Source organism: Eumetopias jubatus, unplaced genomic scaffold (genome assembly GCF_037043125.1).
Source record: "Eumetopias jubatus isolate StellerSeaLion01/CBP00866 unplaced genomic scaffold, mEumJub1_p1.0 scaffold_6, whole genome shotgun sequence".
Lineage (NCBI taxonomy): Eukaryota > Metazoa > Chordata > Mammalia > Carnivora > Otariidae > Eumetopias > Eumetopias jubatus.
Genome location: NW_028274812.1, coordinates 99,201,239 through 99,224,227, shown reverse-complemented (window position 1 = coordinate 99,224,227; position 22,989 = coordinate 99,201,239). Strand labels below are relative to the sequence as shown.

Below are 22,989 nucleotides of genomic sequence, written 5' to 3'. Positions count from 1 at the left end.
CTGGTTTGGATTCATTAATCTTAGATTTGTGGGTTTGTAATTTTCATCAAAGGTGGAAAATTTGGGGCCATTATTTCATTAAATATTTTTCTATCCATCCTACTTCTACCTCCTTTTCCATACCAGCTCCCTACATAAGCAGCCCTGAACTCCAATCTTGGATGGCTCCTGCTGGTGAAACTGCTTCTCTCTTCTCTCTGCTTGGGTTCTGTTTCCCAGTGCATGGTCTGCAGTTGTGCTCCCAGGCAGAATGCCACTCTCCTGGTGTGTTCCCCTTCTCTCAAGGATCACAGCCTTGTGCTATTATCTGATACGTTTTGACTAGTTAACATAGTTGCGTATGGCAGGAGGGTAGTCTAAAACTCATTATTCTCTCATGGCCAAAACCAGAAGCCCACACATTCACATTTAAAAGCAAGGCACTAAAAATCTAAGTGGATGATCTGTGCAAGCAGGACTTCATGACGCTTCCTAATGTCAAAATCTGTGGGTCCTTACTGTGATTTAATCTCTCCAAAGAAGGATCTTTGTCTCCTTTCTAGAAGGAGGAGAACTTGGGTTGCCAGGATTCTGAGCTGGGCAGAGGAAAGAACTTAGCAGGATCAGAGGAGGTTGACCTCTCTCTAACAAGCGGGCAGACTTCCCATTCATCTGCCAGATTTCAGTACCAGCCTCCATCCCCATCTCCCTGTGTTTGGCATCAAGTGCCTCACTAATATCTTACAAATTCAATTTGTCCACAAATTTTGCCTCTGCATCCTGGAGGGAGAGGTAGGAAGAGATGTCTGGTTGGGTCAGTCAGGAGCAGTGTCCTAGGGATTTAGACACTCTTTATAGGGGATTTCAAATAACCCCCCACACACATAACTTTTAGCACCCTGCCTCAGACCTATTTCCTGGTAGTTGTATTTCTCTAAATCTAAAGCTTCTTTAGGGTTCTTTGGGGCAAACTGCCTTGCTTTTTATCTAAATTTCCCTTTGCAGGAACTTAATTTTGACTTGCCTCCACCCCACCCCACTAAATCATTCGCACCTCTCTTACTTTTCATCTTCATATAATACTTGTGTTTGTGTTATAAATGTCTTCTCATTTTATCAAAGAAGAGACTTATGCCTCTGTTTCTTGTTCTCCTTTTATTATACCTACATGAAACAGGTCCCCAACTCTGGTTAAAAATCCATTCTTAGCTATATTAAGCTTCACAGCCACATTTTCAATGATTTTTATGTTTTTTGCTGTTTGGGGGGCTATTGGTTCATCACTGTTTCCCGTATCCCATATCACCATGTCTTTACTTTGTTCTTACTCCAAATAGTACTGCATGTAGGATTCCAGGTTTAAAATCATTTCCCAGATAACGTTAACAGCACTGTTTTCAGACTTGTTTTTCCCCTGACATGGCAGATCAGATGTTCAGAGAAACCTCTTGGGTTATCACAACTGAAATTGCTGGGTAAAACATCTGGATGAGTCAAGTGAACGTAAAGGAATTCCTTGGAGGCAAAAATGGAGAGAATGTTGTGCTCCTGCCCCTCCCCCCTTCCAGAGAGTTTCAGAGCTGCATGGATTTAACTGAGTTTGAGAGCTGTCCTAACATCCACAGTAGACCAAACCTATCTCCTGCTCCCAAACAAATAATTCCTCTTTTTTTTATGAGCTACTCTTAAGACTTCACCTTGAGAGCCACAGATCCAACCGTTTCCTGTACAAAGGGAGAGAGGGAGGGGGGAGGAGGGAGGGGGAAAGGGGAGGAGAGGGGAAAAGGGAGGGAGAGAGGGAGTGAGAGAGAGAAAGAGAGAGAGAGAGAAGAAATGTCAACCCACGAAACCATAGAGGGAGACAAACCATAAGAGACTCTTAATCTCGGTAAACAGACTGAGGATTGCTGGAGTGGCGGGGGGAGGGATGGATGGGGAGGCTGGGTGATGGACATTGGGAAGGGTATGTGCTACGTGAGTTATATAAGACTGAAGAATCACAGACCTGTACCCCTGAAACAAATAATACATTATATATTAATAAAAAAAACTTTTTAAAAAAAAAAGAAATGTCAACCCAGCAATTCGCACAAGCAATCCTTTCGTTAATTACCCTGACTCAATGTCTGCCCTGACTCAAGCTTGGAATTTTCCCAGAGCTCCATAGAAGAGTATAGCTGTATTCTATCAGTTCTCTCTCTAAACTTACTTTGGTTTGTGTTTATTCATCTCTGGTTTCTTTACGCATCCAACCCAATTTGTCCTTCAGAAATCCCTCAAACCCACAGGTTGTCTTATAGCACCCATTCTTTCAGATTCTTCGTTCTAATATACTTTCTCTTGTTTCAATGTATCACAGTGATACATAGTAGTTGGAATCAATGTCTCCTGAAGAAAAGAAAAATGTACCTGAGCTAAAATGAAAAGAAAACCATGATGTATTCATTCATTTATAAATCTATTCATCCATCCCATAATTGTTAATGAGATCTGCTGTGTACTAGGCATAGTTCTAAGCATTTGGAAACAGCAGTGATAAAGTTCTTCTATTCAAGGAGCTTATATACTAGAGTGCCATTAGATTTTTTTTAAAAAAGTTGAAGAATAATACAAATAACACAATAACATGTTTGTGTGCAAATGTATGTGTATATACCTGTGGTGTATGTGTTTGTATGTGTTTCCTTTCAGATATAATCTTCAGAGGATAGGATTAGAGAAGCAACATGTGATTTGGCTTCTTTTAACTATCCTCGTTTGCATTTCTATATTGTTCATTAGTACAGTTGATTCAGTCTCTGTTCTAGCTACTTGGGATATACCAGTGAACAGAGCAGGCAAATGTTTCTGCCTTCTTGGAGGTCATATTCTAGCAAGATAAGCCAGACACTAAATAATAAACATAATAAATTAGTAACATATGTAGTATATTGGCAGGTGGTAAGGACTGTGGGAAAACAGAATAGAGTAAGGGCAATTGCAAGCATGATATATGGGGTGAGCAGCCCTGGGTTGCAGTTTTAAATAGAATGGTAAGCGTCGACCTCAATGAGGAAGTAACTCCTCAGCAAAAAGTTAAAAGTGAAAGGTGGTACTTAAAAAAAGGAGGAGGAAGAGTATTCAAGCAGAAGGAACAGTAAATGCAAAGATTTCAGTGTGGAAGCAAGCCTGGCACGGTCCAGAAACTGCAAGGAGCCAGTGGGCTTGGAATAGAGCAGACAAAGGTGACAAAAGTCAGTGGTGAAGGCAGAGAGGAATTGGAGGAGGGGGTTGGTGCAGAGAATGGCCCATTAGGTCAATATCAGGACTTGACTTTTAATTGCAAGAGAATTTGGGAGCCACTGGAAAGTTTTTGAGAAGAGTGAAATCATCTGACATATTTTGAAATGATCATTAGGGCCCCATTAATATAGACTGAAGGGAGGCAAGGGTGGAAGCAGGGGACCCATTGGGTAAGCCTTGTAACCCTCAGCAAAATGTGATAGTGATGATGATAGCTAACTTGCTACAAAGGCACAGCCAACATAATTTCCTGATGGATTTGATAGAGAATTCAGAGGATCAAGGATACCTCCATGGCCTGAGCAACTGAAAAGCAAGAGCTGACACCAGCTCGGTCCAGGACGGTGGGGGATGGGCGACAGCAGGGACAAGCAGCAGCGATCAGGAGTTCAACTTAGAACCTGCTAGACTTGAGATGCCACTTCCATATCCAAATGAAGATATCAGTAGGCCTTAAGGTTCGGGAATTTAAAGTTCAGAAGAGCTCTGGGATGGAGATTACAATTTGGGAGTCGTGAGCATGGAGAGAGATCTATCTATCTATCTGTCTATCTATCTATCTATCTATCTATCTATCTATCTAGTTCAAAAATTTGCAAAGATCATTTTGGAAAGTCAGCATGTCATTTTCTACCTGCACCATTTGATTTTCCATATCTTTGAACGCTTTGACTAACACAAATTATCAAGTGCGAATTATTGTGTGTGTTCGTCCTCTCCATTCTCTCCATCATTTCCCTAGTTCAGGTATCTCTGTTCTGCCTCCCCTAGATTCCCCCAGGGCATCCCACACTCAGCAACCAGATCAGTGTGACTGAAGCACACCTGTGATCCTGCGGGGCCTCCTCGAAGATGATCCATCACCTGATGAATTCAAGGGTCAAACCCTTAACTTGCCACCCCCCAGCCCAGCCTACCTTCCCAAACCTAGAACTCACTAGTCCCCTTCACACACGTCATGTTCTTTTCACTATTCCCATGGGCTCTTGCCTCAGTGACTTGTCCATAGTGGTTCCTCCACCTCTTCTCCGCAACCCCGAATGCCTCAACCCTGCCCATTCTTGAAGGCAAGATACAAATGCCACCTACTTCAGCCGACCTAGACAGCTGACCCACCTGGAAATAATCTTTCCCACTTCTGATCCCACACTTGATGGTAGGGGAAGAGCATGGCATGAGCAACATTTCCCAAAGTGAGAACAGCAGGACAGATAGGAACCTCAATTCTGAAAATAAAGTGTTCCATGAACAAACAAGTTTGGATAATACTCCACACAAAAGCTCTCTCTTGGAAATTCCCATTATGTTCTCACATGTGGAATGTTCTCAAATGTCCCTTGGTTAAAAAAATATATATGTATATATTTTTATCTATAAAATATATATATATATATTTGTTTAGCCCAGTTTTTACAAATGTATTTGACCTTGGAACACTTTTATCACAAAATATTTATTAACATTCTATGGAACGTCTGTTCCAAGGTTCTCACCTAGTACTTAGAGCTGGAGACCTGAATTCTAGTCCTGGGTAAGCACCTGTCAGCACTGGTTTTCCCCAGATCCACATCCAGATAAGGCAATTGTGTATGCCAACACAAGTGACAGGTCACCCCCACATCTGAGCAGGGAAACCAGACATCCCAACATCTATAGGGTAACCAGACATCCCAGGACTGGAGTCTCCTAGACACTGGCACTTAGCCTAGTAGATTTTGACAGACATGCCCTTCTGGTTCCTAAAGATTGAATGGCTTACTTCCCCCATGTGATTGATGGTCACGCAGGCTTATCATGCCAAATTACTAGATGTGTGACCTTTGTCAGGTCACCTCCCTTTAAGGACCTCAGTTAACTCAGCTCTTGAATGAAGGGGCTTGTCTAGAGGGTGTACAACCTCTCCTCCAACTGTGATGAATTAACTCTATGTGTCATTCTTCAAACCTTACCTACTTCCTATATGGCCTCTCTTCCTTATTAGCCCCTCAAAGGGTCTCTTTCCATGTTACTTTTTTAAATCTCCTTCAGAGCATGGCAGAGAACCCTGACAATGGCTGCAACTCAATAAATACATGCTGCACAAATATTTAAAGAAGACTGAGGCATTTAAGCCTCTGGGGGAAAAAAATCAAAATTATTCTTTGAGATGATGAAAATTTAAATGAAATCTAAGAGCAAAACAATGTGGTCAAAGCACAAGCGCCCCCGAGAAATCATGCCGTATCCTTTCCTAGCACTACTATTAGTGGACTAACACCACTAGTGATGGCTAACTGTGGGCATCCACTCAGCGGGAGGAGCAGTTTCAGTGGCTCACATGTCAGGATACCAGCATCCAACCAATCCTATCAGGTGGGTACTATTATTATCCCCACTTTACAGATGAGAAAACTGAAGCACAGAGGGGTTAAGTAACTTGTCTGAAGCCTGCCAGGTAGCAAGTGATAGGTTCAAGTCCCCACAGTCCAGCTCCAAAGCCCTCTCTTCAGCACCGTGCAACCTGTCTCTCCTTTCTTTTCACTGCCATTGCTCCCATGAGCATCCCAACAACTCACATCATTGCCCAGACAGAGACTGAGGCCCAGGAAGACATAGAGATTGCTCAGTGTCCCACAGCTCTCATTCCACAGTACAACACTGATACACAACGCAGCTCAGCAGACCCGTGGCCCTGTGATCAACATTTGAGACGTCACCGAGAGCCAACTGCAAGAAAGGAGCACAGGAGAGAGGGGGAGTCTATGATCCGAGGACTGTAGTCCCGGAGATGATAAAATGGGCAATGGACTGAAAGGAAAAGGCATATTCGGGGGACCCAAGGAAGCCAGAAGTGACAGGCTGGTGCAGTCTTCCCTGAAGGGAAGGTGAAGGGGTGTGAGGAGCCTGGGGAGGTGAGGTCAGAGAGGCCCTGGGGGCGCCGGGCAGGAGGCAGACAAGGAAGAGTTAAGGAAGAACAGAAAAGTTATATTATTTGTAATTGCATACATTTTTGACACTAGTCTGAAATTATTCAAAAAGAGAAAGAAAGAAAGAAAGAAGAAAGAGAGAGAGAGAGAGAGAGAGAGAGAGAGAGAGAGAGAAAGAAAGAAAGAAAGAAAGAAAGAAAGAAAGAAAGAAAGAAAGAAAGAAAGAAAGAAAGAAAGAAAGAAAGAAAGAAAGAAAGAAAGAAAACCATGCCTACACACCCAGGAAGTATAGTTTGGTATTGGGAAGTTTTGACTGAATGAAGCAACATTCACTGGAGAATCTCGTGTAGTGTGTGGCACATAATAGGCACTCCATAAATGTTTGTTCCAAATAAAGGAGACAAAAAGAGGAAAACTGAGAATTGCTTTCATAATGAAAAAGGCACCTAAGGGAGTAGGTGCTCAATAAATATTATTTTTTATCTGTGTATCACAGGAAGCCCAGAGAGTTGTAAAAGACTATCTGATATATTTCCAAAGAGCCCTCAGCCTCTGATTTCAATTCTCGAAAATTTCCTGGGGAGGCTGTGGAATCTCTCAGGGGGGACTTTGAAGAGCACATTCTTCGGGGAGCCACTGGGAGGAGTGGTTTAGATGATGTCAAAACGGATAAATTAAGGTAAAGAGTCCCAGCAGTGCTTTACAGTTCTGATTTTCACATAATCCCCTCAAAAGCCAAAGCTTCCACTCTGCCCTCCACAGAACAGATGAGCCGGATGGACCAGCAGACATCGCCGTCCCACCACCTGAGGATGGCTGAGTGATTTTGAAACCTTCCAGAAGGGCATGGTTAAATTGAGGGCCATTTATTTCATGAAGAAATAAACCACAGAGAGCCCCTTTCAAACATGCACGTGGAGAGCAGGACAAAACACGGAGGAGATTATCTGTTCAGAATTTGCTTTAAAAGAGCTCAGGCAGCATTCATTTGTTTTTGAGAAAATGTATGATTAACCATAGTTAACTATGAATTCAGATGTTGTGCATTAGACCAGCTTCTCAAAGTTTGAGAGCATTTAATATTATATATCGCTGCCATTTGGACTAAATTGTTTTTTTAATGTACACAATATTACAAATTTAATTTGAGCTGTTTGAATCAGTCTGTAAAAAAGATTTGATTATACCTGAGTGTTCTGGCCCCGGCTCTTCCGTATCTCAGTAATCTTGGCGGTAATTGGCTGATTAGGCGTCTCACACTCCATCTTTGCCTCAGTTTCCATGGCAATGTTACAGGAGCTATTATAGATGAGAACTTCATCTCTTTCCACTTTAGGGCTGAAACGAGAGGGGAGGTTAAATGGGGTGTCATCAATCTTAATGAAATGCAATTATTTTTACTCTTATTAATCATTGCAAGCCATTAGCTTGTGGCAACTACAGGCCACCATTTGTCAAATTTTGCAAATTTCTGTAATTTTGTTTCCATTCTTTTATTGTTTATTTGTTTTCCTTTTATCTGCACACACTGCAATGAAAATGCACATGGTAAATATCTTTCACTGAGGCCTTTCTCTTCTCCAAATCTATTAGGAACATTAGCAAAAGCTTCTCCAAAGCACAACTTAACAAGCAATGTGCACACAATACTTCCAGTTCCAAAAATGGAAGCAAATGTTGGGCAGAAGTGGTTTTTTTTTTCTCTTTTCTTTTTTTTCTTTTCCCCTTCCCTCTTTCTGTTCTTACTCACACTTAGTGTTGGGGGAGTGAATTGCCTGAATCCCCCCAGGGCAGATGGAGAAATTGGAAAACCCACACAACTGGCTAACTGGTCCCCAATTCCAACTGTGAAAAAATGAGCTCATTTAGGCTTTCAATTCCCTCTCCCCAGCTGATGGCAATGAGGCTCTGTTGCTAGCAGTGGAACATTAACTTAGTAAATTAATTAAACTTACTTAACAGCCCAGACTAAGGAGATTCGATATATGTGCCACAGTTATACTACCAGCCACTCGCTTTAAAAGTCCTCTTGCTTTAAGGAGAGAAGCCAGACTGGATTTAAAATGAAAAACAGCGGTGTAGCGTTACAGAAAGTCTAAAAACACACTGTCTAGAGGAGATGAAAGTGTGGATATTGCAGGCTATAGTCCCCAACAGGTGTGATATTTATTCAACAATAATCCTGGCTTTAGGCATTGTTGCAACTAACTCAGAGATTATTAGTAACAATAATGCATGATGTCTCATACTTTTCAACAGTTTCACTCGTATGATCTCATTTGGGCCAGTAAAGTAGATAGAGGCATAAAAAATGTAACCTAAAGAGATAGAGATCAGGAGATTTGCATAAAGCCAAACACAGAAGTACAGCAGCTCCGAGATTGGAACCCAGGGGTCCCGTCTCCTAAAGCAGGACTCTCGAGTTTTGAGATGCTGTTTGAACGTCCACACGAAGAAGGCAGCTCCCATGGGAAGAGCAGCAAGGGCCACGGAAAGGACAAAAGGTCACTGCTTGAGAAACTATAAATCATGTCGAACTAGAGCATCCCTTCTCAAATTAATGTCAAAATGGTTTCTCCCGCAATTTGCTAGAAATACCAAGAGAACCACCACATCTACTTAGTCTTCTCTTCTTCACAGTAAAATACTCCCAGCATCGTATTCACCAAGTCAGGGCTTCCATACCCACTGTTCTCTAGACCTTCTAGAAACTGTCCATATTTTAACACCATGCAGCCCAGAACTGAACATACATAGCTTGAGCTGGCCCCTGGGGCTGTGGTCTTCTTTTATCTGAGTCCTCCTTCCCATGACATCTAACACTGTGCTTACTTTGTAGCCCCATGCTGAAATTAAGATGGTGGTAAACTCAGAGTCTCAGAGCCACGATGCCTGAGGATTTGGCCATGTTGTATTTGTTCAACTGATTTTCTGAAAAGCATTAACATGCAGAGGTTTGGCTAGGAAGCAGACCAGTTAGATTTGAATCCCCGAACAGATATTTACCTTCTATAGGACGTTATAAAGACATGACTCTCTAAGCTTTGGTTTCCACATTTATAAAATGGAGCTATAATCATCGGGTACCTATTTTATATAGGTGTTGAGGGGATAGGGTGAAATGCAGCCTACAAAGTGATTTGCAAAGAATCTGGCACACAGTTAAGTGCCCAATAAAGTTACAGTCTTTGGTGGTACTGATGTTGGCGCTATTATTGTTGAAATGTAAATGTGGGAATTACATGTCATCTCACTGATACAGATCCATTGCTCAAATGCGTTTTGAACCTGGAGCCTGTCTTATAACTACAAATCCATTTAGCTGAGCCATGATCCAGCGGGTAGACAGAGCCACAGGATAAATAAAACGTTCACTCCTAAAGTGTCACTTGTACTCAAAGTTTCAGAAAAGCAAAGCAAAGTAATTTAACTTGTAAATTAAAATGTAATGTAATATTTAGATAAATATGGAAACATGATTGAATAGAATGCAAAGTTCACATGGATTTTCCAAATAAAACACCTGACTTTAAAGCTAGTTGATGCTGGCAGCAGGCCACTTTGGGCTTTGCAGCTAGAACCTTCCTTTCACTACTGGGGGTGGGGGTTGGAGTTGTTAGAATAGGTTGAGAGGCTCCCTCTCTCTCTCTCTCTCTCTCTGCTTCCACCAGAAATCACTTATAAATATATCAGGAAGGAAGTAAAGTTGGTTTACCACATCATCATGTTCCTTATGAACTGGTACCCAGATTACTACAGACAGTCCTTGAGTTACAATGATCTGACTTATGATTTTTTGACTTTATGATAGTGTAAAAGCAATACCCGCTTAGTAGAAACCACACTTTCAATTTTGAATTTGGATTTTTTCCTGACTAGGGATATATGGTATAATCCTCTCTCATGACGCTGGGCAGCTGCAGTTCCCAGTCAGCCACACGATCACGAAAATAAACAGCCAATACCCTTATAGCTATTCTGTCCCCATACAACCATTCTGTTTTTCATGTTCAGTACAGTAGCCAAGAAATTACATGAGACATTCAACACTCTCTTTTAAAATAGGCTTCATGTTAGATGATTTTGCCCAACTGTAGGCTAATGTAAGTGTTCTGAGCATGTTTAAGGTAGATGAGGCTAAGTAATGATGTTCGGTAGGGTTAGGTGTATTAAATGCATGTTCAGTTTATGATATTTTCAACTGACAATGGGTTTATCAGGTCATAACCCCGTTGTAAGTCAAGGGAGATCTGTACTTCTATTTTCGAAAGCTCGCAAACCATATGATTAATAATTCATTCTAGAATTTTGTCAGGGATAACACAAACTTAGATGTCTAAATTTCCAGAATTCCCTTTTTCCCTTTTTAGGCAAGGGAAAGAGTATTTGGCCATCTCCTCTATCTGTTGTGTGCCCCCGCTCATGTTCACTACCAGCAACTAACAATCCTCAATCCTACAAGCAAGTATTTTGTACTCAGTATATAAATGATCTGGGATATAGACTTGAACTCAAGGAAAGGAGTGACCAACTTCCTGTACAACCTTTTCTGGTCTTGAGCTTCTACCCTGTTGATGAGCCTTCCTCTGCCCTCTCTAGGCTCTTCATCTGCAAAGACTAGAGAAAAATGGGTTAAGTCACCCAACAATCCTCTCATTTGCCAGTGTAATGCACTGTCTTCCATAATCATGTTCTTCTTGTTCTGAAAGAATTAAAACCACTTTCTGTTAGCTTAGGCTTTTTAACAAGCTTTAGATCATATTTCGTTTTGTATTTTTCCCTGGTAATCTCATTAGAGGCTATTTTTCATTAAAAGTCCATCATCAAAATTAGCAGAGACACCAGGATATCAAAATAGACTAACATTTATGAAACTTACCAGTTTCCAAATAGCTACTATTCCATGTTTTCTTCCACAATAATCCTATGAATTAAGTATAAATAGTGTATATATAGACATACATAAATGTAGATAATATAGTTGTGCATGCGCACACGCACACATGCACACAAATAAATATTTATTTTGAGGGAATGTGGTAAACATTTTTGGTCCAAATGGTGGCAAAGAGACTTCTAGCACCTAAGTTTCCTAACTCCTAATCTGTGGCTCTTTCAGTTGGTCTAATCAGATCCAAAAGTAAGCAGGTAATCATGCACACACTCTCTAGGATAGGCATCAAAAACATTTGCAGTGTTTATGTCTCCCTCACTTAGCCTGAAATTGCTTCTGGTGGTTCTGGAATCTCACTGAACCACACACTTCAGCCCAGGCTCTCATTCCTGATGCTGAAGGCACATCATCATGCCAAGTACACTGTCAGCCAGGGGTGTGGGTTCCAGTCCTGACACTGCCAAGGCTGGACTGTGTGACTCTGGAAAGATACTTAGTGTGTCCTTAGAATAGAATCTAAACTCCTTACTAGGGCCTCCAAGACCTTAAATACCTCCCGGAGCTCAAGTAGAGAACTTTCCTTCCTTCTTACGCTACTCCTACCCTTCTGGCCTCTGACAGTTCATAAAATGTGATAGGGCCTTTGCATTGCTGCCCCCACTGCCTGACCATCCATAATGACACCTTCTTCTCCTTAGCTCAGCAAAAGACACTCCAGAGAAGCCTCCCCCGAGCACAGTGTATATAGTAGTCCCCCATGATTTTCTATCACATTATAGCCCTTATCACAACATGCGATCTTGTTTATTGTCTGGCTTCCTCCTCTACCCTTAAAGGTGGGGATTTTGCCATCTTGTTCCTCACTGAGTTATCAGCTCCTGGCACAGTACCTATAACATAGTAGACACTTGGATAAATTCTGGATAGACGGATGGATGGATGGATAGATGGATGGATGGATGACCTGTGCATATTTTTGCCACAGATACAGGCCTACCTTTGCCAAATAACATCAAATCCATAGAGATAGTGGCTGGCAAGGGGATAGGATAAAGCATTTAAAGGAAATGGGTTCCTTGCAAAGATAATGGCAAGTAGTTCTCCAGGTTCACAAGCATAATCTTAAGAGGAAACAAGGTAAGCCATTTGGCATATAATCTTTTAATACCACTTATATAATTATAGTGTGTTTTCTGGTTATTAAATTAGTATATATTCACTGAAAAAAATTCATAAAAACTCAATGAATAAATGTAAGTAATACTCCAATCACCTAGGGTAGGCACTCAACATTTAAGAATACATCCTTCTAGTCTTTTTTCTGATCACCTGTTATATGTGTATAGAAACATATGTACTATATAGACCATTAATATTAAATCGATACAGGGATGCCTGGGTGGCTCAGTTGGTTAAGTATCTGCCTTCAGCACAGGTCACGATCCCAGGATCCTGGGATCGAGTCTGGCATCAGGCTCCTTGCTCAGCAGGGAGTCTGCTTCTCCCTCTTCCTCTGTTGTTCCCCCTGCTTGTGCTCTCTCTCTCTCTCTCTCTCTCTCTCTGATAAATAAATAAATAAATAAATAAATAAATAAATCAATCAATCAATCTATCTTTTTAAAAAAAGATGAAATTGATACACTATTTTGTGACCTGTCCTTTTTACTTTCCAACATATGGTAAGCATTTCCCTCTTCAGTTAAATATTCTACATCATGATTTTTAAAAGTTTCCTAGGATATTAGTATTTAAATTCATCCATTATTACTAAACACTTCATTCCAAATTTTTTGTTATTACACCTAAAACTTCAAAATATGTAGTTTTTCATAAATATTACATCTTTCTAACTGCCTTCTTAAAATCCTAGAAGTGAAATTACTAGAACACAGAGAATGGAGACTTTTAAGTTCATCAGTGCATATTGCCAAATGATATCAATAAGAAGGGCATCACTTTTAATAGGGTCTGAGGCTGTTCCCTCAGAGACTTCCTGAGTAGAGAAGAACATAGAAGAATTTCAAAGAATTGCTGGGGGGTTTGGGGAAGTCTTCATATTCAGCTGAGCTGGGACCTGACATGTGCTTCTTGGTATCCAGCATTCGTGAGTTCTGAAGTCCAGTCCTGCCTGAGTACAACCTCCAGTACCCCATTCCCTATATGACCTAAACAGGGTTCTTCACGCCTTCCAGAAAGCAACCAGCCAAGGAGGCTCCTCTCTTCCTCTGGCTAAACACAAACCTCTCTCTAGTGATGATTCGTCCTAAAACACAGGCAGTCTTGGACATCAAAAAGTCAGACTGTCAGCAAAAGTGCTGGTTATCTCTTTCATTCTGGGTAATGGGTCTTGTTTAGTTCTAATTTTGAATGGGAAAATAGGCCTTCATTAAACAACCAGGTGTGACCTCTCTATCTACATAAGAAATAAAGAAGAGTGAGGGCGACATTCAGCACTAAAATTTCACACTGCATGGGAAAAGAACTGCTGGCGGAAATTAAGGCTGTCCTGAGTCACCAACAGGATCACACGTTTTCCTTAAGTGTGTTTAGAAAAGGGGGTTTTACCTGGAAAGTGGTGATATTGATTTGTTTGTTTTTTAAGTTCAAAAAAATCTTCATAGGCTTATGGCTCCTAAATCCTAGATCTACAGTAATTCTGCCTGCACATCCCCCCCTTCTTTTGAATAAACATTGTGCAATCTGCTAGATTTCTCTATGACTTTTTTTCATACTTGTGAATCTGTTTGGAAAGAAAAGAAAAAGGAAAAGGGAAAAGAGCCTTCTGTTTTTCATAATGTCTAATCTTTTTCCCCATTGGCATTCACCAGATGTTGCTTTGGATCGGAAGATAAATATTAAAATCTAAGCAAGAACAAAGTGAGCTGTTTACTGGGCAGATTTTTCAGCTGTTCTCTCGAACACTTGAAAAGACAGGAGATGCTTTGATATGCAGACTGGCTGGAATCCATAATGGAATGGTCCCTCTAACAAGACTAGTAGGCCCTGGGGGCCATGTCCACACAGTCTGCAGTTCTTGATGGTTCCATCTGTCCATTGGCCATGCATTTGTGGGGAAGGTCAGGGAGGGAGAAGACAGGGTTACCTGATGAAAAGGCCTGAGAACCATGGGGACGTTGACTCTGTCCAATGATCTGGTGCAAAGAGGCACTGGGGACTTTCTTCACAAATGTAGAGGTAAGGCCATGATTGGGGCAGTGTCTCTGTCCCCACAGTGACAGTCAAATCACACTGCACGTACGTGCGGCTAGAGGCTTCACAGCTCTCCTCCGCATGCTTCAGGCCACACAGGAAAGCCAAGGACACTGCAGGAAACACTCACAATTAGTTTAGGCAGTAACCACAGAAAGAACTAAAGGCCTCACACTGTTACATAAATGCATTTCATGTGTTGCCCCTTGACCAATAGGAAAATAAAGTTATCGGTTTACTTTTCTTAAACATGCATGATGTGTACAAACACATACAGAAGAATATAAGTAAAATTTTGTAAAATATGAGTCATCATAATAAGAAAAACTCATATGACTCTCTAAGCTAACATAAGGTCTAAAACTATTGTGATGCCCTCGAATCTGTCTCTTCCTCAAGTCCATCATCTTCCTCCTCATCCTCAGAAATAACCCCTTGCATTTTTTAAAACACGTCCTCACATGGGTTTGTATTCCTAAATGAGAGATTGTTGAGTTTTACTTGGTTTTGAATTTTATACAATAGAATACATGACATATTTTTGGACCTCCTTTTTTCCATTCAGTATTACAGTGTCAAGATTTATCAAGTTCCATATTATCACATAAAACTTGAGAATACATTTTCACTGATGTTTAACACTTCATTGTGTGAAATCACTACAGTATGTTTACCTATTCTCTTACCAAGGGACTTCTGGTTATTTCCCAGTTTTTGCTACTACAAACACATACCAAATTTCCTCTAGGGTATATGCCTTAAAGAAAATTACTTGTTCATAAGATAGTACCAGTTCAACTTTGCAAGATAGTGCCATATTATTTTCAAAGGGCTTGCGCCATTTTACTATAGCCTACCAACTACAGTCATGAGTTTCCATCACTCCACCTAACTGTTAGCACTTGGGATTATCAGACTCTTAATTTTGGCCAGTCCAAATACAGTGGGGCAACCCATTCCAACCTTAATTTGCATTTGCATCATTACTTTTTAGGTCAAACAACTTCTTATATGTCAGAACTCATATTTCCTCTTCTGTGAAATTCCTCTTTCTGTCATTTGCCCTTTTTTATCCTGGAACATTTGTCTTTTTCTTATTGATTTGTACCCTTTATATATTTTGGGTACTAATCCTAGAAGGTTATATGGTTACTCATACCTTCTCCAAGTTCTTGGAGAGCCTTCTCATTCTCTTGATGGGATCTCTTGATTAACCGAAGTCCTTGATTTTTATATAATTTTAACTATTAACATTTTATGAAGAAGAAAAGCAATTATTTGAAGCCCTTTGACCCTTAGGCCACTTCTTTCTCAGTCATGAGACACAATGTAAAAAGCATCAACCAGGCAGACTGGCAATAACGTTTAAGAGGAAGATTAACAAGTCTCTACATGAGATGGTTGGGGAGCAGCTCTTTTTGAAAACCTTAATAAAGCAAAAAAGAAAAACAAAGAAAAATCTCTCCAGCCTTCTACCTCTGCAGCTAACCCGTCAATGCAAATATGGAACAAATACTACCAAGGACTGTGGGCTTGAACCCAAGCTGCCCTACCTACATCACAGTACGGCATGCATCAAAGGGCACAGGAGACAAGCACATGTGAGAAGATTTATAATTGTTCAATCACATCCAAATAGTATCATGGTTGCTGGTATATTCCAAAGCCCCTGACACATAGTAGGTTCTTGGTGAATGTGTTCAGGATGAATTAACAGCAGTTAAGATGGCTGACAGTAGGACTCTTGGGTGGATAGGCAAAACAAAAGAACTTTCCAGTTAGTAAGCCCTAGGGCAAATATAGGCTCAACCCCTATAAAATAATTAACTCATTATGGGTGATGAGGTGGATGCAAACTGACAAGGTGGATTCTGAAAAGTACCCAGGGCTGAGGGTCAGAATCCAAGGTTCTGCCACGAAATCGAATTGTGTGACCTTAATCACTAAAGCTTTTCATGCCTCATGGAAAAATTAAAGTTCCATGAAGAAGTCATGCCATCTAACTCAAGGTATAAATGCAAGAAACATGAACATCAAAGATTTTGCTGATTTTTAAAAAAATACAAAGTACTTTCATTTCAGTGAACAAGATGTTTTGGCAAACCGTCATATGAAAGAGTAGAATCCTTCTTTGGTTAGAAGTGCCAGCGGAGGCGGGGGGTGGGGGGGGTGGAGATGTAAATTCAGATAACACCAAAAGCAGCAAAAGAACTTCCTCAGAGCTCCACCTTTATCACCCCTGCCCCCCTGATGAAAGAAAACACATGACCAGCCCCGGGCAGGGGAAAAGCAAAATAATAATTAGGGAGCCTGGAGTTCTAGGCCCTCATCCACAGCCTGGAATGAGAAACACCACCATCCTTAGTGTGCAAAACCACACTACGGAATAAAACTGAGCGTGGGTCAGAATTCAAAGTGGCCTTGGTAAATTAGAGAAATTACAGAAATAAACAAAAAAACAAATGAAAACAGGAAGGCCGTAAACCACAGGAAAAAAAAAATAAGAAAACTCTTGTAAATATCAGATGAGGAACGTCCAGCTGTGCGCAAGCACGTCAGGAAAAAAAAAAAAGGAGGAAAAAAAACCATCCTTGGAATAATCGTAGGTAACAGTAAGATTATAAACAGCAAGACAGCGACATGGTTGTAAAAACCAATCCGGTGCCAGGTTCAAGGCAGTTAATCCTCCGAGGCTCCCTGATGGGGCCAGAACTGGCTTACACAGAGGAGTTGTGTAGTTGGAGACTTCAAATTAGGGGGGAAAAAAGGTAGGAATTCAGAGAGGGCTCGGAAGAGAAATGCCAAAATGTTTAGTTAGTGGAAAGTTTCTGATTCATTAGGTCGCCCCAAAATTTGCATTTCTAACAAACTCGCAGGTGCTGATGCTGATGCTCCAGCAAAAACATTAATATGATATTCTCGGGGCACCTGGGGGGCTCAGGCTGTTGAGCATCCGACTCTTGGTTTTGGCTCAGGTTATGATCTCAGTGTCCTGGGATTGGGCCCCACTTTAGGGTCCGCGCTCAGCATGGAGTCTGCTTGAGACTTCCTCTCCCTCTGCCTCTGCCTTTCCCTCTCTCCCTCTCTCCCACTCTGTCTTTCTAAAATAAATAAATAAATCTTTAAAAAAAATAATATGATAGTCTCAATAATAATGTAATTCCCAGTAATAATACCCTTGAGAACCACTGTGTTAGAAGGACTGAGATTAGTCAGCATTCTGAAAGGCTGATTAAGTTTGAAAAAAGGAGTGTGGGGGAGCATCAGTTAAGTAAAAGGATGGATTGCTCTGACAAAGGCAACTGAGAAACACGGCTAAATGCTGCTGTGAGATAGTCCTCTTCAAAAACCTTTTAAAATATAACAGATTCTTAACTAAATTGATTATATGCAATCCTATCTGAAAGTAGGGGAATTATTAGCAGTTTCTAACAAGTTGTGAGACACATTCTGTTTGATCATTTGATGTCCATTACAGACCAACTTTCTAGGAAAAAAAAATACACAAACAAATTCAAAATGTTTTATCCAACTCAGGAATTTGATAGAATCCCTGAATACCATCCTGGGTCTGAAGTAAGAAACCAACAGAGTTGGCTTTCACCAGTTCCTCTCCATTTTTAGACACTGTAATTAAAAGTCTTTAAAAAGATTTTTTCTTTTTTTATGAAAGAGGAAAGTCCAATTACCCATTTCCCAAGTGAATGAGCTGCTCTTGCACAATCAGTGGGTGTTTGGTGACACCTTGTGGCAAAGGTCAGAGTTACAGCTTCCAGCTTCTGTTTTCCTTTTTTAAAAAATCAAGGCATTTTGATACAAAGCTTTTGCAGAGCAAAGGAAACAATCAACAAAACCAAAAGACAACCGACAGAATGGGAGAAGATATTTGCAAGTGACATATCAGAGAAAGGGCTAGTATCCAAAATCTATAAAGAACTTATCAAACTCAACACCCAAAGAACAAATGATCCAATCAAGAAATGGGCAGAAGACATGAACAGACATTTTTCCAAAGAACACATCCAAATGGCCAACAGACACATGAAAAAGGGCTCAATATCACTCGGCATCAGGGAAATCCAAATCAAAACCTCAATGAGATACCATCTCACACCAGTCAGAATGGCTAAAATTAACAAGTCAGGAAACAACAGATGTTGGCGAGGATGCGGAGAAAGGGGAACCCTCCTACACTGTTGGTGGGAATGCAAGCTGGTGCAGCCACTCTGGAAAACTATGGAGGTTCCTCAAAAAGTTGAAAATAGAGCTACCCTACGGCCCAGCAATTGCACTACTGAGTATTTACCCCAAAGATACAAATGTAGGGACCCGAAGGGGTACGTGCACCCCGATGTTTATAGCATCAGTGTCCACAATAGCCAAACTGTGGAAAGAGCCAAGATGTCCGTCAACAGATGAATGGATAAAGAAGATGTGGTATATATATACAATGGAATATTATGCAGCCATCAAAAAAAATGAAATCTTGCCATCTGCAATGACATGGACGGAACTAGAGGGTATTATGCTGAGCGAAATAAGTCATTCAGAGAAAGACATGTATCATATGATCTCATTGATATGAGGAATTCTTAATCTCAGGAAACAAACTGAGTGTTGCTGGAGTGGTGGGGGGTGGGAGGGATGGGGTGGCTGGGTGATAGACGCTGGGGAGGGTATGTCCTATGGTGAGCGTTGTGAATTGTGTAAGACTGATGAATCACAGACCTATCCCTACGAAACAAATCATACCTTATATGTTAAAAAAAAAAGATAGAAGAAAAAGATAGTAGGAAGGGAAAAATGAAGGGGGGGAATCGAAGGGGGAGATGAACCATGAGAGACTATGGACTCTGAGAAACAAACTGAGGGTTCTAGAGGGGAGGGGGGTGGGGGGATGGGTTAGCCTGGTGATGGGTACTAAGGAGGGCACATACTGCATGGAGCACTGGGTGTTATACACAAGCAATGAATCATGGAACACTACATCAAAAACTAATGATGTAATGTATGGTGATTAACGTAACATAATAAAATAAAATTTAAAAAAAACTAATGATGTACTATATGTTGGCTAACTGAACATAATAATAAAATAAATAAATAAATAAATAAATAAATAAATAAATAAATAAATAAAGGCATTTTGAGAAGTCCTTTTCTAAACTTAAATCGAGTCTTTTAAGATGTAACAATTTCTATACCTCTTCTTCTATGAGTTATCAACCTTCCAATATCACAATTTACCTGTCCCAAAAACCTCAGTGATTTTTATTTTGTACTTCTAATCAAAACTGTGTCTCGACATAATACCAAGGAGTTTTAAAAAGTTAATTAGCTTTTTTTTTTTTTTTTTTTTTTTTTTAAAGATTTTATTTCTTTATTTGACGGAGAGAGAGACAGTGAGAGCAGGAACACAAGCAGGGGGAGTGGGAGAGGGAGAAGCAGGTTTCCCGCGGAGCAGGGAGCCCGATGCGGGGCTCGATCCCAGGACCCCGGGATCATGACCTGAGCCGAAGGCAGTCGTTTAACCAACTGAGCCACCCAGGCGCCCCTAAAAAGTTAATTAGCTTAAGCTGTGTATGTGTGACAGCCTTTTAAAGGAGGGAGACTGTAGCAGTATTAGTTAAATATTGGAAACTAGAAATATGGAGTCTTGGTTTTCTGTTTCCACAATTTCCCAATTCATTCATTCCTTCATTAAGCATTAATTTTGCACATGCGCTGTGCCAGCACTGGTCTATGCACAGGAGGGAGAGTGGAGAAGTAAAGAAGCTTAAACCTAACTCTTCCACTTTATCTTAAGTTTCCTATTGTGGAATCTTCCGTGGAATAGATCTTTCTTCTATAATGCTCTGCTTATACATATGATGATAATAGGAAGTTCCATTTCTAGTTTGTATTTTAAACAAGGATCATCTCTCTCTCTCTCTCTCTCTTCACTCTGCCTCCCTCCTTCCCTCCCTCCCCCTTCCACCTCCTTCCCCTTCTTGGCTAAAACGATCTAATGTAAACTGCCATCACCAATTACCCGTGGTGGAATTTTTGTCTAAGCTCAGATAAAGTGATGCTTTGATCACTTTGTAAATCCTTTACCCACATTCAAGTTGCAGACAGAAGTTAGGAATTTAATTTAAAGCACTATTCTGAAAGCATGTGTACAAACGGTTTCTAAGCACATAGGTACAAAATCTATGATTATGCAAACAAGTTAATCAGCTGGCTAAGCTGATCCTCTAGTGATAATGGCAATTTCTTCCCTTTGACTTTTTTTCTGAAGCTCAGTGGGTAATTACCCACTATTAGAAAGCCCCATCATGGGACTATCAAAGCTTTGTCCCTTTCTCTCTAACAAAGACATAGCTTCTTGTACCCCAATTTACATGATGCCTGTGATGCGTAAACCAATGAGAGATCATGGTATTCTACTGAGTAACTACCCAGGCATTACAGAATAAGAGGACAGTGTTCGTGTTGGCTCTCTTGCCTATGATAAGAATTCCAGAACTGGGCGCACCAGGGAAATATGCAAGAGATATCCAGCTCGCTGATCTAATCCCTACCCTAGTACCTCCACTAAGCAGATGTTTTCAACAATTCCACCTCAGAACAACACCAAGAGATTGTTTGCTCCGTGATGTCTAAGGCTGTCATTAAAACAAATATTCAGAACTCACAATTACTTTCTCCATCATCATATGACAACCACCAAGAACACGGGTGATAATTTTCCATTGCCATTAATATGACAAAAGTTACTCTGAACCATTTTAATAGGCAGTCCCATCTAACATTTTAGATGGGGAATAGAGAAATCCTCTTCCCAAGAACACATAGAAAAATTGGGTGTCAATACAGCATTGATCACAAAAATGCAGTTAACCAAAGAATATCATTTTTATGTATACCCTTAAAAAAATATGTGGCATTTGTACAGACCATCCAGGGGCAGGACCAAGCAGCTGAAGGCTGACACTGTAGCATTAGCCAAGACCTGGCAGGGAGCACCACACACAGCAGCTGAGATGTTCCCTGGAGAAAATCCTGCTCCAAAAACATGCACAAGCCTTCCACCCAGGCAGCCTTCAAAACAAAATATAAGTTCATGATTACAAACGCAAATCTCTCTTTCTCTACTTAACTCAAAATTCAGATCCATGCTTTCTTGCTGCCCCTTCATTCTTTTTCTGCCCTCCAGAATCTAGCCAACTGGCTTTATGTTCCAATATCCTTAGCGTCTTCCCACTAAGCTCTGGCCTCCAGAGACTGGAGTCCTTGTTCTGTCAGATTCCAATCATATTCAACAATCTATACAAATGTAATGATTTTTATACAGAAAAGTCATGCTGATTTATCATTCTTAATTTTTTTTATACCAAAGAGTATACAATGAAAGTAAAAGTTCCACTAAACAACTTAGCTCACTGCTTAGAGTTAGTCACGTTTGGTTTCTTGTGAATCCTTCCAGAATTTTTTAAGCATCTATATTTTTATACAAAGAAATTTTTTCTAGGGGCGCCTGGGTGGCTCAGTCAGTTAAGTGTCTGACTCTTGATCTCAGCTCAGGTCTTGATCTCATGGTCGTGAGTTCGACCTCCGCATTGGGCTCCATACTGGGCATGGAGCCTACTTAAAAAAAAAGAAAATCTTTCTATACATATTCTTCTACAACTTGATTTTTTCATTAAAGATACAGCATATACAATTTTCCAAGTATGTGTACATAGATGCATGCTACTTAGAATTCCATTATATGATTATGCCACAATTTATTTAGCAATTTTCCTATTGATTGATTCTTTTCTTATTTCTCCTCTCTCGCTATAATTAATGGTGCCGAGGAATTGTACATTTATTTGCATAAAACTGCTGCAAACTGTTAGAAGTGGGATTTCCAGGTCAAAGGAAAAGTAAGGTTTTAGATGTGATGGATATTGCCAAATTTCTCTCCAAAAGAATGTTGTACCAGTTTACACTTCTACCAGTAACGCAGGACAGCACCCGTCCCTGATGGGACAAGTATGACAATTCTAAACAAACACCATGTTTTGCTTCAGTCTGAGAACCAAGAAAAAATGTAAATGTCACCTGGACTCTCAGAGATGTGGCAAACTCTAGTGCACACTGAGATGGAGTTCCAGTGTCTAACTGCCCTCAGGTCAAGTCTCGGTAGTTCTTACACCCACCTGACAAACCCAAGAAGAACACTTTGCTTAGGGTGTGTTTCATAGCCCTGCTCTCTCATCATAAAAATCATGGAATCATAGAAGGAAGGGGACCTAGGGGTCATCCAGCCCAAACCCCTTTATCAGTAGAAAATGTACCCCACTAAATTACTAACACACTCAGGACCAAAATCCCAATCCCTATAGCATTCCACCCAGCCAAGGCCAGACAAATTTGTTCTAAGAACTGGCTTGGCTAGCACTTCATCGGTGTTAAGATGCAGCTCCCTTAATTTCCCTGTACTTTCTGCATCACGGTCAAATTTGAGCGGTCTCAAGTGCAGTAGGGCTTTACCTGAACAGAAACCAAAGCCATCACTGGAAAAAAAGGCAAGGCAAATTTCAATATATCTATCTAAAAGGAGAAAACAGTTCAACCAATGTAATCATGCTACGCAACTGGCCTCTTAGTGCTGGGGTGTGGATTCATCTGTGAAATAATTCCAAAATGGTAAAAGTTAATGATATTTAATAAGTTTTAAATAATTCAGGC

At 40.6% G+C, this 22,989-nt stretch overlaps 1 protein-coding gene across 1 annotated transcript in view; it reads right to left on the bottom strand.

Annotated features, from left to right (window-relative positions):
* Positions 1–22,989, bottom strand: part of PKHD1 (PKHD1 ciliary IPT domain containing fibrocystin/polyductin) — a 465,684-nt gene that overhangs the window by 366,091 nt on the left and 76,604 nt on the right. The window contains 3 exon segments of the mRNA XM_028097676.2: positions 7,355–7,505; positions 14,165–14,384; positions 21,211–21,354. Of these exon segments, the coding sequence (XP_027953477.2) occupies positions 7,355–7,505; positions 14,165–14,384; positions 21,211–21,354 (515 nt within the window).